This window comes from Orcinus orca, chromosome 3, assembly GCF_937001465.1.
Source record: "Orcinus orca chromosome 3, mOrcOrc1.1, whole genome shotgun sequence".
Taxonomy (NCBI): domain Eukaryota; kingdom Metazoa; phylum Chordata; class Mammalia; order Artiodactyla; family Delphinidae; genus Orcinus; species Orcinus orca.
In genome coordinates this window covers 74,707,962-74,724,811 of record NC_064561.1, presented here as the reverse complement: position 1 = coordinate 74,724,811, position 16,850 = coordinate 74,707,962, and the positions used below count along the sequence as shown (strand labels likewise).

The following is a 16,850-nucleotide window of genomic DNA, read 5'->3' as shown; positions in this document are numbered from 1 at the left end:
CAGCTCCAGGCAGACCTTTCCCCACCACGTGTGGAAATGGCTCTGCTCTGGACCACAGTGCCCCGCCCCCCCCACACCGACACTGACCCTATGGCCAGTTCTCTTTCCTCACCTTCCCTGACGTGCCGGTGGCATTAGCCACAGCTGATCACCCCTCCTCCTTGGCCCCAGACACCATACTCCTAGTTTTCCTGTCTCTGTGGCTTCTTCTCTGCCTTCCTTGCTGCTTTTTCTCATCCCCCAGGCTCTCAGCGCTGTCGTGCTCGGCTGCTGGACATTCTCTCTCTGCACTCCTTCAGCATCTATTCTGGTCTACTGACTTTAAATACAAGCTCCCCTGTGAGGCATCGGAAATTTATACCGCCAGTCAAACCTCTTCCTTCAACTCCAGACTTAGATACCCCGTGGGCTGTGCGACATCACACGTTTATCACGTCCCCACGAGCTCCAGATCTTTCTTCTCCAAGCCTGCTCCTCCACGATCCTCTCCTCTCAGTGAACGGCCTTTACTTTTCCAGGTGCTTAGACCAAGATCCTTTGGAGGCATATTTGACTTTCCCACCAAGTGGACACAAATGTCATCTTTTCAGTATGGCCTTTACTTGCCGTCATACCTAAAGCTTCCACCTTTTATCTGAGTCTCCTTATCCCCTCCTGTTTTAAAATTTTCCTCCTTAGTGTCTTCCACCCTCTGAATTGCTCCATGAGGATGGGGATTTTGGTCTGTCCACTGCTGTTTTCAGTGCTCAGCCTGGTGAGTGGCATGCAGAGAACCTCAGTAAATGCTTATTGAATGAATGATGACGACAGTGAAGGGTGAGGTGTTGGCAGCAAGGCAGGGCGGAGCGGGGAGAGGTGGGTGGGAGGGAGGATTCTTAGCCAAGGGAACAATCAGTGCAGGGCAGTGGAGTCAAGGAGGCAGGGTGGGCATGGCAGAGAGAGAGAAGTTCACGGGGCAGGGGCAGGTGGGAGGGGTGGGGCAGGGCCTGGGTCCCAGTGTGCGTGCGTGTGTGCGTCTGTGAGCGTGCACGGTGGACTCCCGGGGATGGAAGCTGCTGCTGCCCCTCTGTGAGCCAGTGGCTTGGGCCTCCCCTCCTATGGTTCCTGAGGGATTGGCGTGGAGGAGGCCAAAGAAGCGCAGCCCAGTCAGCAGCAATGGGAGGGGGCCCTGCACACAGGCCCAGACCCCTGGCTACATCGGGGCCAGTAGCCTCCTGGATCTTCCCAGCTCCATGCCTGGCACGAGCGGGCCTGCGACATGGAAGGCAAACCCCGGAGTACCAAGGAGCTCCACCGAGAAGCCCGTTTTGCCCTGACCTGACCTTTGCTAAGTTGAAAACTGGCAATAGGATGTTAGAGGGAAAAAACAATCATCCCATCATTTGGGTAGAAGCTCAGCCACTGCCTCCAGGACCCAACTGTCCTCCTCGCGTGTGATGAGGCATCGCTAAGACTGCAGCTGGTGTGGAACAGGCCCTGGGCTCTGAAGCAAGCACTGCAGCCAGAGCCCTGATCCGGCCTTCTGCCAGGACAGGGAGGGCCTAAGGAGAACCCTGGGCAGGGAGGCATCAAAGACCTTGGTACCCTTGGCCCCTGCTTGGCCAGGGTCCTGTCAGAAAAAGTCCTGCATTTTCTTTGTGAGAAACTACCCTTCCCAGGGTAGGGATCGGGTGGAGACACAGCTTTCTGCCAGCAGCAAGGCAAAGGCCCAACTGTTTTCCTCTGGCCCTGATCCCCTCTTCCTCTGTGTTAATTCACACACTAAAAAGCATTCGAATTAATGTATCTGGGATAAACACATTCATTTTCTTTTAAATTTGCAAAACCTTCCCATGAAAATATTTCAATACACAACACAAAGGCACATTTTCTTTGGGAAACATCAATCATTTCCAAGGTGAAAGGCAGCATAAATGTCTTAAGTAAGAGGCACATTCACAAAAGTACCAAGCTGGAGTAATAGACAGATTTGAGAGATTACTATTGTGCTTTGGGAATGAATTGCTACTTGTCTGAACTGTGGGGAGGTTGAGGGTGTTTTTAATTTAATGGATTAATCATTTATTTCTGAAGTTTCTGTTCCTCCTATGGAAGCAATGTGGGAAGTTTGCATGAAGTTATAAATCATGTCAGTGTTTGGGCCTCATCTCTGGGGGGTCTGGTCTATGGGGAAGTTATACTAATAATTTGAGAAAGGAAACAGTTGCCTGGAAGGGCTTCCTTTAGCAAACCAGGTCAAGGTAGAGTCCTGGACGGAGAAGAAGCTCCAGAAGATGGTGGCCCAGCCTGTATATGGAGCCCGGCCCCTGCCACCAGGGCGTGAGGCAGCTCCAGGGGGGAGTCTGTATTTTATTCCTGGCTTGGCAACTTCCTCTGGGTCTTGATTTTCCCATCTGTATAATGAGCTGGAAGGTCTCTGAGGGGCTACCAGCTCAGATCATCTGTGTCCGCCAACTACAGTTAAATATGGCTTGAGACAAAACAAAACCTCCCCCATATCTGTCCCATCTTGGACTCTGAATTATATCTGGCCAGGCATTTCCCAAGCATTTGACACATATCCGATCTCATCAGGCCTATAAGGGAGGAGGCACTATTGTCATTCCCATTTTACAGGTGAGTTTACTCACCAAAGATGTACGTCAAGGAAGTACCAGCACTTGGATAGGTACTAGGCTTGAATCCAGGTCTCTCTGGCTCAGAGTTCATGTCTTGACCCTATGACAGAGGTGTCTCCAGCGCGGGTCTGCGCCGTGCCTTGGGTGGAACAGCGCCACCCAGCTCCTGTTCACATGTGCGGTATCCCCGTCTCTTGGGCCCACTGGCCACACATTGCCTCCCCAGAACACCTGCCATTCACATGGAGTCTTCTGAGCCCTCAGAGAGGCAGGGAGCTGGCAGGGCCTCCTCTCCCCGCTTCGTCATCCTCCCCTTCTTGTCCTCCCTCTGACTGAGGAGAAGCAAGGAGAAGGAAACGACAGAACATTGTTCCCTGTCTGTGTGTCCTGGGCACCGCCTCGGCTCAGTAAGCCACAGGCCATCTTCCAGGCCAAGAGGGGACCAAATCCCACCACCCACAGCACAGCTGGGCGACCCCACCAATTCTACTCAAGCTGCTCTGGGACATCTTTCATGCTTTTGACTCACGCTTGGGATGACTGACGAAAAGGAACAAATCCCACAGATGAATCTGTTATAGCTTTCTCACATCTTCTCCACGAGATGCCTCAGCAAAGCAGTGCTCCTTCTGTCCTGAGCACAGACGGTGCCTTCTCACCTTCCCAGTCCTCCTGCCCGGAAGCGCCCCGTGCCCACCATCTCGGTGAGCCTTCCTCAGCAGCCCAGCCCTCCTGGGCCTCCCCCTGGGAACCTGAGCAGCATCGGGCATTTGCACAGTGATCTGCGAAGCCCACCTGGAGCTGGACGGCCAAGCCGTGCAGGTCATCAACTTCAGTCCCGCTGCGGGCGGGGCCTGCCCTTATATCTACGCTGGGGGTCCTCCATTGCATGCTCGCTAAGCCAGCTGTTTCTGACCACGCGTGAGCTCAGCACCAGGGGCAGGGATAAACGAGGCAGGGGTCCTGTCCCCGGTCCCCCAGTGTGCCCCCCTCGACAGCAGATCAACACCGACCTGCTGAACGACCACATCTGGATTCACCCACAGCAACAGTGCAATGTCCCAAAGGGGAGGATGGGGCAGAGAAGGCGTCAAGAGTCTAGGCTTTGGTGTCAAGATCCATTTTGCAGTTATATACTAGTTGTAGGGCTGGGGTTCCTGGGCAGATCACTTGATCTCTCTGAGCCCTAGTTTCCTCATCTGTGAAACAGAGATGCTGCCCAGTAATTATTCAGTAAATGTTCCTACCGTAATTGTGTCTTTCGTACCATTTTACTTTCAATGACATCTTCCCACCTTCCCACACAGATAGGGAGGTTTTCCCTCTCAGTCAACACAGCATGCCTCACTTCTGGAACACTCTGAAAACCTCGTGTCTTGTTCCTCGGTCAGCAGGCAATGGACTCATGTCCTTGGGAGGCAACACCAGATCTACCTTAGTACGGTGCTCCCATGAGGGAGCTGCTTACTGGACCCAAATGCCACCCCCACGTGCCTGGGGGTGAGCCCAGCCCAGGGACCTTGTGGGCTCCTGGAGTGAGGCCCACCCTAATGGCCCAGCCCAGCCGTCATGGAACTGAGCGAAGTAAGCCATGGAATGAGGTGGAAAGCCCACCCCAAAATACGGAGGTCCCGGCATGCTGCCGCTGACTCTAGTGCTTCGGCTGGAAGAGAAGCCTTAAATCTCCAGCAGTTAGGAAATGGATCTCAGGTGGCCTCTCTTTGGATCTCAGTGGGGAGGTTTTGCTATTTAGACTCCCCTAGCCCTAAGCAGCCTCTTTAGCAATCGCTGGGCTGGGGGGTGGGTAGGAGTGGAGTGCCTGGGGAGGCTCGAACAGAACTCTCCAGTGTCAGCTGCAGAGTCCACTCCCCACTCGGGTAGCAACAGGAAGCAGCCTAGTCTCTACTTTCAGCCCAGCAACACATGGTGTCCGTGGGCCTGGGCCTTGCTCCTGGATTCAGCACCGGGAGGGAGGAAATGGCTCATTCCCATCATGAGCTCTGTCTCAGAATTCTGGGGGAACAAGAGGCAGAAGGGCCCTCCCAGCACCGTGGACCTGCCATTCGTGTATTAAAGGTGTGTAAGACCACAGAGTCTCCTGCAGGCGCCTGAGGCGAGGACAGGCTCTCACTCACGAGTTACTCTGGTTCCTGGGCTGGTGGATCCCCTCCCTTCCCCACAGATTTGTTCTGGAGGAAATGAAGGGGACCAGGCTCAAGCCCTCTCCTTGTACCCTCGGTTCTTATGAGATGGGGCAGGATGCAAAGGGCTGGATGGAGGATCTGGGAATCCTGGGTGATTTCCCTTTTTCAGGCTGGTCTGAGGACCCGAGGGACCTGGGCCAAACCGTGTGGAGTTGTACAAGCACACATTCACCAACACTGTACAAGGCTGGGCACCACTTTCCAGCTCTAGATGATAAAGTCCTCTTCACACTGCAGAGTACACGCTCTGCCCCTGGAGCAGCCCTGCTCAGGGGGCGGCCCAGACACTGCCCGCCTGCTGCACACCAGGCTGGCCTCTGAATGGCAGCCTGGGATGACTCACCCAGGGGTGTTATAACTGGGAACCCCTGGGTTATTTCTGATGAAATCCAGAAACTTCATTGTACACCCTGATTCAAGCCAACAAACACAGCCACAAAGCCCCAAAGGATTAAATACGTCCCAGCTCAAGGGAAATACTAATAAAATACGGCTTCGGCACGTACGAACATAAAAATCCCTAAAACATCCTATAAGACAAATGTAGAGGCAAGCTGAGCTCACTCTGTTGTCCTTAAATGGCCTGTCACCCAGGATCCCAGAGGTAAGTGACATTGACCTCATGATGTAATTATTCTCAACACCGTGTATACTTTATCAGAGCAGAAGCCCTGGACACAGCTGGCACAAAGGGTCTGGGGCTGACCTGGAGCTTTCCCATTATTCTCTGGTGCACAGACGCCCTGCTCAGGCCTGCTTGGTGAAAGCAGTGATGTCCAGGCGGGCGTGGCTGGACACGTCTAGTTTCCCTGGAGTGCTGATCTGCCACGGCACTGTGATGGCTTGTTTGTTGTGATGGCTGGAGTGGCCAGCCGTGTGACAGAGGGCAGAGCACAAGCCCTGGGTCTAGAATGACACCTACCAGTGGTGTGACCAGGAAAGTGACCTTACCTAGAGACTCATCCATAAAGTGGGTTAAAATATACTGATTGGGAGAGTCCATGTGATGTGTTAGCCCAGGGACTGGCCAGAGAACGTCTCAGAGAACTATTGTAATTGTTGACGTGGTCAGCAGCAGGGGTTAATTCTTCTCAGTTTCTGGGAGTCCTGGCAACACGGGGAAGCAGAGAGGCAGCCTGCTGAGGTTCCGCTTGGCTGGGCCCCAGCTGAGGCTCCTTAAGCCTCTGGGGGAGGGAGGTGGGAAGCAGACCCTTTTGCAGAAAGTAAGGCCTCCCAACTGGATGAGTGATTTGGGTCCACAGTACCTGGAGGAGGAGTGGCATGTTCTAGACAGTGTCTGCTTCTCACTGGATCAAGACCACAACAGCCTGCCATCTCCATGTCGAGCAGGACCCTATGGGGCCTTCCCGGGACAGACTCCCTCCCCAACCCCCATGTCCTCCACCTGCCTCTTGTCTATAGAAAACCTTTAGACTCCCAGGCCTGCCCTGAGTGCCAAAGAATAAATTTAATCAGACAAGTGAGAAAATGCAGAAAGGAAAACAGTTAAGCAAGACAAAATAATAATAGTTTAGTCATTAAACAAAGTCAAGGACCTTTAGTTCCTCCTCAAGGACTATAGATAACATTCTGAGCCATGTCCTTTGAGCTGTTTTGCAGATACTGAAACCCCCACCAGGTGGAATAAGTTAACTCTATGCTGTCCACAAGTACATAGAACCCAGACCGGTTGGAATCGGAAGGTTGACAGTGTTGACTCCCAATTACCTCACCACCAACCAATCAAAAGAATGTCCACGAGCTTATCACGCGCCCCACAGCACCCCCCCTCCCAACCCCCTGTCTTCGAAAACCTCTCCCTGAAAGCCTTCGGGAGTTGGGTCCTTTTGAGCGCTAGCTGCCTGGACTCCTTGCCTGGCGCCCTCCAGTAAACGCTGCACTTTCCTTCACCACAATCCAGTGTCAGCAGACGGGCTTTACCTTGAGCAGGCGGGTGGACCCAAGTTCGGTTTGGTAACATCGCCTACAGGGCACACTCCACATTCTACAGGGGCCTGCTGGAGATGCTGGGTGCGACCTGCCTAAGTGACTCACCCCCTCCCACCTTGACTCACTTCATCAGAGGAGGCTTTGGGGAAAGCCAGACCAGGAAATGAGTTGGCAGACTCTGCCCCTGCCTGCCCACCCCGCTCCCCAGTCCCTCTTTACTTACAGGAAAGATGGGACATTTTGGGGTCAGGTATTTCTTTAAGAAGTCAGAATGCAGGAGGGGAGGAGGGTTGTTCTGAGCAGCGTTTGGGAACACTTTGGGGGGACAACATGCATGGAGCCATTTACTAACCATTCACCTGCAGGACGTGGGTCTGGAACAGCTGCTCGTAGCCAGAGGCATGGCAGGTGTAATTGCCCATGTGGATGGTGGTCACCTTGGTGATGTAGAGGGAGTCGTCCTCTCCAAAGTCCTGCTTGGGCAAGGAAGACAACAAGATTGGCTTCTCTGTTGAGTAGCCTGGGAAGCATAGCCAGGTCTCTGGTTTTGCAGGAAAACAGAAACCCTGTAGCTGCGAGAGATTTCCTTTCTGCCTGGCCCCCTTACTCAACCAGAGCTCCCTGCAGGGCTGGGCAGCAGGACCTCCGTGTCTCTTCCGTGCTGCTTGCCCAGACCCTATACATCCTTTTAAGATCTTGTTCACCTTCTCTGTGAGGTCTGGCTTGAACACCTTCCCCAGCACCCTCCCTCTCCATTTCTACAGCTGGGCTCACCTGCCCCTCCTGTGCTGCTGCTTGGCCCGTTTCCTGAGCTCTTGTCCACCTGTTGAGAAGCTCTGGAGGGCGGCCTCCTTTAGGGTCAGCCATCTTTTTCTTAAAGGGCCAGATAGCAAACGTTTTTGGCTTTCTGGGCCATAGGGTTTCTGTCAACTACTCATCCCTGCCTTGTAGCATGAAAATAGCCATACCAATGCCTAAATTAATGAGTATCACTATGTTCCAATGAAATTTTATTTAAAAAAATGTGGTGGGCTGCCTTTGGCCCATGGGCTATAGTTTGCCTACCACTGGTTTAGATCTCACCTCCATCTCCAAATAATTGCAGGCAGCTTACAGAGATCTGGGTAACCTAAGAGAAGGGAAATTGAACTCTGAGGAAAATGAGGGCAAACAAAAAACAAGGGCAGGGATGTACTAGAGAGCAGGAGGGGCTGATGCCAGGGGTTCCATGAGAAACGACTCAGTAAGCCCCGTCCCTGTGACCTCTGCAGCCTCAGAGTGGGATCCTATTTGGCCAGCATGTGGGGAGGGATGGGCAGGAGGGGGCTTTGAGCTGGTCAGAGTCCCCTGGTGAGCGCTGGGCACACAGCACTCCCCCAGGGCCTTTCCAGCCAGCTGCTTGTCTCCTGCAGAACAATGCACAACGCTGGCCCTGTCCAGGCACCAACTGCAGACGTGCTGGGGAATGGAATTACCGGTGTTTCAGGGAGACCTTTCATCATGTTTGGCTTTAGCTACCAAACATCTCTGAGGTGTGGTGCTCAGAGCTGATGGGACAGAGGAGGTCCTGGCTCCCTGGTGAGAAACAGGGCTGGGCAGTACTAGCTGTGAGGCGTGATGGGGGAAGCCCAGTGCTGGCACTCAAGATACTCAGGTTTTAGCTTGAACTCTGGCACTGACCAATGTTCCCTCATCCCTCTGGGCACTGGCTTCCCCACCTGTAAGTTGTGGACAATTTATATGCCCTATCTGCCTCCTGGGGTGATGGGGAGATCTGGCAAGAGAATGCCCATGAGTACATTTTCCAGTGTGGGAAGTGTGACATACATGGGGGCTGCTACTTTTCTTACTATTAACAGAAGATGCAAAACTCCTCTTGACCCCCTGGAGACAACACCAAACCATCCCTCCCATCATTCTCCCTGTCCTTCCTGAGCTTCCTTTTTCCACAGAGGCAATCTCGTGGCAGGAGGGACGGAAGGCCACCAGTCAGTGTGGCACAGGATTGTCCAAGGGCCCGGCCACAACCATCATGAGTCCTTTAAAGATGCTTTCGGGCTAATTAACCCAACGAAGGGTGCAGGCCCAAGAGAGTTTTGGGTTAAGGCACAGGTTGGAAGGTGCAGAGTGGATGCATGCAGCCTGCTTTCAGTATCAAGGAAAAAATACTCAGAAGTGCTCCCAGTGGAGTGAAATACTGGAGAAGGCTGCTGTAAGAAACCCTTAGAGTTTTCTCTGAAACATTGCTCTGCTGTAAAAAGCCCCATTCCTATCACGCAGTGGAAGCTTCCCTAATAAAAATAAAATACCAGATAGCTTATTTGTCCTGTGCCATAACAGAGACATAAAGGGTTCATACCTGAGTTGCTTATGAAAAGTTAATGGTCAGTCCGTTCTGGGGCTGACATATTTCTAATCTAAGCTGTTTCCTGTGTCAAAACCTAAATCTGCAGGAAAATACATTTTGCTTGGAGTCTCAGCGGTGGAATGGCATCTCGAAAGAGGGCTGGGGAGCTGGGTGCGGCCCCACCTGGGGGAACCTCAATACCTCACTTGGTGGGTTCCTGGACAGACTCCATCCCAAAGGGCAACGCCAGAGCTGTGTGTAAGGGCTTTGGTGCCGGGGAGCCCCTGGCATTTCCCTCTGTGCTGCCTTCTTGAGCCTTCATACCCACAGCCCTTCCTCACAGGAGGGCCCTCCTCGGAGTCAGTCTCAGGTTCTGGCACCCCCTGCTCTTCTTGCCACCTCAGTGGGGCTGGGTGGTCATGGGACCCCAGGCTGAGGTTCCCACAGATCACCTGCAGAGTGGTGCCCAGTAATAACACCAGCTCACAGTCTCCACGAGCTAACTGTGTGCTGGGAATCCTGACATACGTCGCTTTAAGCCTCAGAAAAACCCTGAAAACCATAAAGCAAAACAAATGCCCAGTCCCCGTGGGGTGAGAAAGTAGAGCTCTCCTGCACAATATATTCAGAGTCTGACCTTCTCTCACCACCTCCACGGCTACTGCCGTGGGCCAGACGCACAGTCCTCCGCCTCTGCCCCTCTGTGCCGCAGCCAGACCACGCCCCCCTCACTCGGAGTCCCAGCCCTAGAGGGTCTGCAGGGATGACCTGCTGTCCCCTCTCTGCCCCGTCTCCTTCCACTCTCCCTTGCTCATTACTCTCCAGCACTGTGGCCCCTTGGTGTTGCTCCAACATGCCTGGCATTCTGCCCCCTCAGGAACCTTCTCCTTGTTGTCCCACTACCCCAGGACTATCAGTCTGTCTTGCTCTACCTCCTTCAAGTCCGCTCATATGTTACCTGCCGGCCCTGTCTGTAACCCCCGTGGAGCACCTGGCACGCACTTACTCCCATTTAGCGTACTGTTTGCCACGTGTCTCCCCAACTAGAATGTGAGCTCCACCCTCGTGCCTGGTGCTCACTGCTGTGTCCCCAGTGCCTAGCGGGGCCTGACACAGAGCAAGCCCTCAGTAGATATTCGCTGAGCAGACTGTACCAGGCGCTGAGCTAGGCTCTCTGCAGGGGCTGTGCCCTGGTTCCCGTTCTTTGGGTTTGACAATGGAGGCGCCCACCTCCTGCCTTCCTGTGCCCCCAAATGTTACCAATCACCCGGGGTCCAAAGCAAGTGGCTGGTGGGGAGGCAGAGAGCTGGTCTCAAGTCTTGTCCCTGCCTTTCCACCCTGCCCCCTTCTCCATGCTGCATCCTCAGGTCTGGGCACACGGGGAGGGCTCAACTCAGTGCAGCAGGCAGAGCCCATGTGTGTAGCCCCAGATCGGGCTGATGGCTTCTGGGAGCCCCTAACAGAGTTGCTTAGCCTCTCTGTCTGCTTTTCCTCACTGCTCCCGGGAGCAGAGGCATATCCCTTGGGTGATCGCTCAGGGGTGGAGGTGTGGGGGTTGCCGGATGCCTTATGGCTCTACTTTGAGCACCTAACTCATTATCAGCCTGTGAGTTAGGCTCTGGGGAGAACCTGACTCTGTACTAAATAAAATAATGGCTCTGGGCTGAAACAATAGGCATCATATAATTATAGAAAAAAAGTGCATATTAAAGAGCATGAATACTGGCTACAGAAATCAAAGTTACCTCATTGGATGTAAGGAAATTACTTTATAAATTGATTTATGAAATTACATAAAACTAAACCTGCAATCCTTCTTCTCCTGAAGGTTTTCTGAGGTGTGTCTGAATGCTGCTATCAGTGCTTGACTGCATCTCTGAAACTGTCCTTTCATGGATGGCTTTTTTTTCTTTTGCTCTGATGCGTAGAAATGTATTAGCACAATCAAGGTTCCTTCCAGAAATAAACAGGTGCCAGATGAGACCATTCTTTGTATTGATGCACATCTGTCTTTGGAAAAGAGGCATTTTACTTAAAGATACGTTCTTTTTTTTGCCTTTTAAAAAGCTATTTTCTAGGTATCTGCCCTTAATAAAGTAATTAAACGAAACTTCAGTATTAAACAATATTTAAGCAGAGGCAAGATGGGGGATGTTGTCATGGTGATACATGTGAGTCAGGTCTAAGTAATATGAAGATGAGCCATCAGTGCTGATTATTTAGTGACTAAACGTTAGACACAAGGACTCCAGAGTGATTTCAGAGGTTAGGTTAATGGTACTGTCAGTGCTACAAAGTTTAGGAACATTTATTCAGAGCTTTTCTAGCTCTGCCCTTCTCAGGAGCACTCTTGGCTCTCTTTGGAGAGGATGGAGTAAAGGAGAGGGTCTTTTCCCCCAGGTTGGTTTGACTCTGGCCCCCAGAATTTCACTAACCCTAGCATCCCACCTGCACAAATGCACCCAAACACTGAGCGATGCAGCGCCTTGGTGATGGCCGGTCCTCAGAGATGTCTGCACTCACATGAACACACACATCCATTATCCAGACCCAGCAAAGACCAGATGCATCACTGGTGGGCACAGACAAACATCCTTGTGAACACATGCAGTAAACAGCGTGTGTGCACACACATGTTCCAAACCCCTGCTCTCTCTACACAGCTGACCCCTCGGACTCACACTGGGGTTCCCGTGTTGGTCACCTCCTTCTAGCCCCTCAGAGGACAGACCTGTCACTCTGCGAGGGCCTGCAGAAGCAGTCCTCTTGATCAAAGTCCTCTTAAAAAAGAAGTCTCTGCAACTTGAAGCAATGCCTAAGTGGCCACTGAGCCCCCAGGGGAAGGCTGCTATGGACAGTCACGTTCGGTGTGAGCAGCCTGGAGTGGGTCTGTCCTCCTGCCCACTCCCAGGCCTGGCCCAGGGCAGGGAGCCACAGGTGTGGGAGAAGGCACTGTGGGGAGGCTCCGGGCTTCCCCCGGACTGTGGGGAGTGTGCAGCCACTTGCTGCCTGGGGTTTATGTGGTCAGTGCCAAAGGGGAGGCACCTCATCTCTCTGTGCCCATGTGTGGCATGGTGCCTGGTGCATAATGGGTGCTCAGTTAGTGTTTGCTGAATGAATGGAGGTGTGTCAGCCTAGAGTGCTGGCTCGTGGGGAGCCATAGGAAGTGAAGTGAAGGAGTAACGTTACCCAGAGAGAAGTCTGGCCTTTGCCCTCAGCTATTGGGAGGTGAACTCTAGGCCTTGGGATGTGCCTTTGTTTGCTTGAGCAAACCAGAGCATCTAACAATGTGATTTACGGTGGGAGCCCTGCACCACATGGGACCAGCTCTGCCTCCTGTCTCCTGGCTGGATACTAGGGGTCAGCCACGCGGGCAGTATGGGATTGAGTGCTAGTGAAGGCTCTGGACACAGACCTGGGTGAGCTTCCCTGGTAGGTATGTTGTTACACGTCTATGCCGGGAGCCATGACCGCACCAGGAGACAATGGAAGCTCTGCACTTGGACCCTCCTGGACTCTGTCCTGTGGGCTTCTGCTCCTGGCTGACTTTAATCTGTACTCCTTCCTGATAATAAACCGTAACTGTGAGTATAACAGCTCTCAGTGAGTTCTGGGAGTCCTTCTAGTTAAATTATTAAACCTAAAGGTAGTTTGGGGAACTCCCCAAACTTGAAATTGATATCAGACTGAGGACGTTCTTGTATGAACTGCTGTCTCTAACTTTGTAATTGGTTCCAGAACTCAAGTGGGGGAGATTCTGACCCAGTTGTGTGGATGCTAAGCCTCTGCCCTGGGGACAAGCTTGAGTGTCTGAGTGCACACAGGGGCCTGGGTACCTGTACGAGAAGGCTCACGCCAGAGACATTGCTTTGAGCACCAGCTCGTCCATCCCCAGAGGCCAGAGGGCAGACACCTCTTGACTGGCCAGGACTCTATAGAGTCTATCATGTGGATGAGTGGCAGCTCCTGTGGCCTTCCGGGGAGTTGCAGGCCTGAGCCCCTGAATGGGGCTTCGGATCCTTAACCGATCAGCCCCGTGTGCCCAGCCTGGGTGGGAAGGGACTCAGGCGCTAGACTGCACTGCAGGGTCCACTGAACTTCCACAGCGTCTCGAACCTGCTGCCCTCATCTGGGAACCCTGCAACCCTCCCCCCGGTGGCCCCTTGCATCACGAGTCCCCAGGCCTAGAGGGCCTACCAGCTCCTCCAACCTGGATCACACTCCCAGCCAAGACAGCTGACAGGCATTCTTGCTGTTCCGGAAACACCCCAGGGAGGATTTGATTAAACTTCCTTCCATGGCTCATTTCAGGGACCAACAAGGCTTGCAATCAGGAATTTTCTCCTGCTATGGTGTTTAAAAATCTTATACACCATTGGAGGGAGTATAAACTGGTGCAACTTTTTTGGAGGGAGATTTGGCAATATCTGTCAAAACTGAAAACATGTCCACTCTTGGATATAGTTATTCCACTTCTAAGAACTTATCTTACAGGGCTGCTTACACAAATGTGCAAAGAGGTGTGTATAAGGATGTTCACCACAGTATCGTTCTTAAAAGATAAAGCCTGAAAACAGCCTGAATGTGAGCTCCCCTGCGTAGGGCTTGGGGCTCTGCATTCAGGGTCTGGAAGCTGGATCAGAACCTTCCTGAGGGGCTCTGTACCTTTGAGATGGGGCCAGAAGAGGTCACTGAGCACAAGTAAAGCCTTGAAGCTAGTACTATTGAGATAGGTTGGGACCTGGGCCCCTTTGCTGCAGTGCTTGCACCTGGACACACCTCTCCTCGAGCAACAGAATACAAAGAAACTGTGTGGGACTAAAAATAACTGCGTGCATGCTGCCGTTGGGGCAAATTCTGGACGAAAGATACAAAGAGACCAAAAAACCCAACTGCCACTTCTGAAGAGCCTGGAGCAAAACCAAGGGGTTGGGAGCAAAAGCAGGGTACTGCGCATGCCCTCTGCACACAACACCACCGAAGGGGTGGGCAAACCACATAAGCTGGCCCTCCAGCCCGACCCCCCTGGACACATCCCTACTCTCACCGCATATAAAGAACAAGCTCGCCGGTTCCACCCCGCTCAGCTAGTGAGTCAGCAAGGGAACCTGTTGTTTGTTCTCGCTCCCCGCTGCTGCAGCAGGGGCCCCAATAAAGCCTTACCTGAATTTCTTGTCTGGCCTCTGATCAATTTCTGTTGATTAAAGAGGCCAAGAACCCTGCTCGGTAACACTATGGGGAAAGAGGGGTGATCCTGAGGAGGCCACTGAGAAAGCAAAGGCCAGTGGAGGTATCTGGGAGGGCAGAGACCCCCACGAGTTCCACAGGCTGATGTACCATGGGCCCGGGCCCTGTCTCTTGGAGAGCTCTGGCCAATTCTCCTTGTGGTTTGAGCTCATCCAAAGCTCAAAAGAACCGGTTGTTCATCTGTAACCAGGGTTTTCAACACGAGCTGGCCAAAGGCTTTGAGTGCTTCAAGTATACTGTTTTCCAAGGATTTAAAACAAAATGTACCCAAGCGTTTAACGAGATTATTTTAATGCAGAACCTACAACCACTGTCTAGCATGTTGCAAACAGCTCTCCGTGCTAATCAAACGCCTCTCATCTTTTTACAATAGATTCATGACTGGTTCATACAAAGACAATAAGAATTAAATGAGTCATGGGCTCCTAAATCATTCTCTTTTGGTCTTTTTAATAACTTACTTCCAAAGAAGAGCTGGCTAAGAGCATATGCTTCATTAGAGTTATTTGTTCCCCATATAGGCATGGGGAAAAAGGGAATCTTTTAACACATCCTTCAAACACTGCCACAAATAATTTCTTTTAATGGGTTTTGTTTCTCTGCTTTTGTCACTGTACTCTGCCTGCCGACATCTGAAAGCCCCCAATAGGGAGATTTGGTGAAAGAAAAAAAACAGCAAAAAACAGTGGCTTTTTCAAGTCATTTGCAATATATGGGGTTTGCTATAAGCCTTTTTTTTTTTTTTTTTTAAGAAGAATACAATAGAAAAATTTTTCCTCTCCCTGAGAATATCTTGGCCAAACAATTCCACGTGCTGGTCTCAGAGCCTTCTGCCTTCTCTTTGCTGTGGCAGAGGCTGGTGGCTAACGAGACCTGGAGCACCAGACACACGGGCTGCACCAGGAGGGGACACATCCACTGGGGCTCGGACACTGCAGCGGTTACTGTTGACACAGGAGGCAGGCCCAGCTGCCCCAGGGCGAGGCCTTGGCAATGCTTGGTGCTAGGTGCTGTGTCCTAAGAGCAAGGAACCCGGGGAGCTCTGGCTGGGGTGTGCAGGCTGGCTGCAGGCCCTGGCAAGTTCCTGGACCCTCTGACTAACAGAACCCCACTTGCCTCACAGGGCTGCAATGAGGATTAAACGCTTGTGAGTGGACTAGCATGGAAACTGGCTCCTGGACACAGCAGTGGCTTAGTACCGATGGTAGAAACACCAGCATTAACGCTAGCAAGGATTCAGGAGTCAGCTATTTTCTGGGACTTTGGGGATGTCTTCTCCCTGCTTCTCCTCCCCTGATGGGCAGCACCTGTCCTTGGGGATATACGGGACAGCGAGGAAGACAGTTACGAGGGGAGGGCAGCCGACACTGTTGGGGCAGGGCGTGAAGACTGGGTTTGGGGACGGTCACTTTACTTCCTGAGTAGCTACTGTGTAGTCTGGGCAGGGCGCGCAGCCTGGGATGGGTTCCACTTCTGCAGAAAGTGAGGCAGCCTCCCCCTTCACCTCAAGGACACCTAGTGTGGAGCCCAGGGTAGGGCGAGAAGCGTATGGATCTGCCTCAGAGATGGGCCCCCCCCCCAGCCCCGAGGCCTGTCTCGGGGACAGGCCTCGGGAGACAGGAAAGATGGAGGCTCTGAGGTGCAGGTGAAAAAGCAAGGTCCCTGGCTCCTGTGCAGGGCTCTCATGCCCCACACGCCCCTGCTTCCCACACAACCGCCTTATCACAGCACTGTATAACCCCAGAGCCCAGAGAGCCCTCGGGGGGCACCTGGCTGGTCCCCTTCCCGCTTGGGTACCGGTGGTGAGAGGCATCTCCCTGCCTCCTAAGGCAGAGTCCTTCCTGAGGGTACACTTCCCCCACGGACTCTGGTTGTGGCCCTCCAGAGTGACGGGCTGCCCTCCCCCACGTGGCACAGGGCTGTCTGAGCAGAGCAGGGCCCTAGGCTGGTCATGCTGACCACAGGCACACGGTGCATGGCCTGCGGGGTGCGGGCTCGCCCAGGCACGCCGGCATAGGTGCTCTCCTGGCCGGCAGCCTGGCCCAAGATCAGGGCAGGTGATGCTCAGGGAGCTGCTGTGCCTGTCCCCTGCCCGCAGCTTCTGAGATGGAGCAGTGGCCGTGGGCCCTTGAGGGCTGAGGTGGGGGCCACAGGGCCAGGTCTGAAGCCGCCAGACCCACCACTGCTTCTGTAAAGAGCCCAGCAGCTGGCCAGGAAGTAAGCAAATTACAGGCCGCCCTTTGTGAGCTCTGGGGAACGTGCATGAGCAGAAACTATTGATTTCTTATCACCCAAACAGAGGAGGTATCATAGTCCAGAGACCCGCTGCCGGGAGGTGAGGCAGAATTCCCGCCCCTCCTGGGGAGCACCTGTCTTGGGGGCCTTTGCACTCCTGGTACCTAGTGCTGCCCTCTGCTTGGGGGGTTTGTTTTCCCGGGTGGGGCTGAGGCAGGGCCCCTCGTGGCCTGTGCTGCAGTGAGGCTG

At 53.1% G+C, this 16,850-nt stretch overlaps 1 protein-coding gene across 2 annotated transcripts in view; it reads right to left on the bottom strand.

The window, feature by feature from the left end:
• The window catches only part of FSTL4 (follistatin like 4), a 453,554-nt gene that overhangs the window by 48,590 nt on the left and 388,114 nt on the right, over positions 1 to 16,850 (bottom strand). For both annotated transcript variants that reach the window (XM_004282127.3, XM_049708196.1), the window contains exon 8: positions 7,125 to 7,245. In XM_004282127.3, the coding sequence (XP_004282175.1) occupies positions 7,125 to 7,245 (121 nt within the window). The remainder of the gene's footprint in view (positions 1 to 7,124; positions 7,246 to 16,850) is intronic.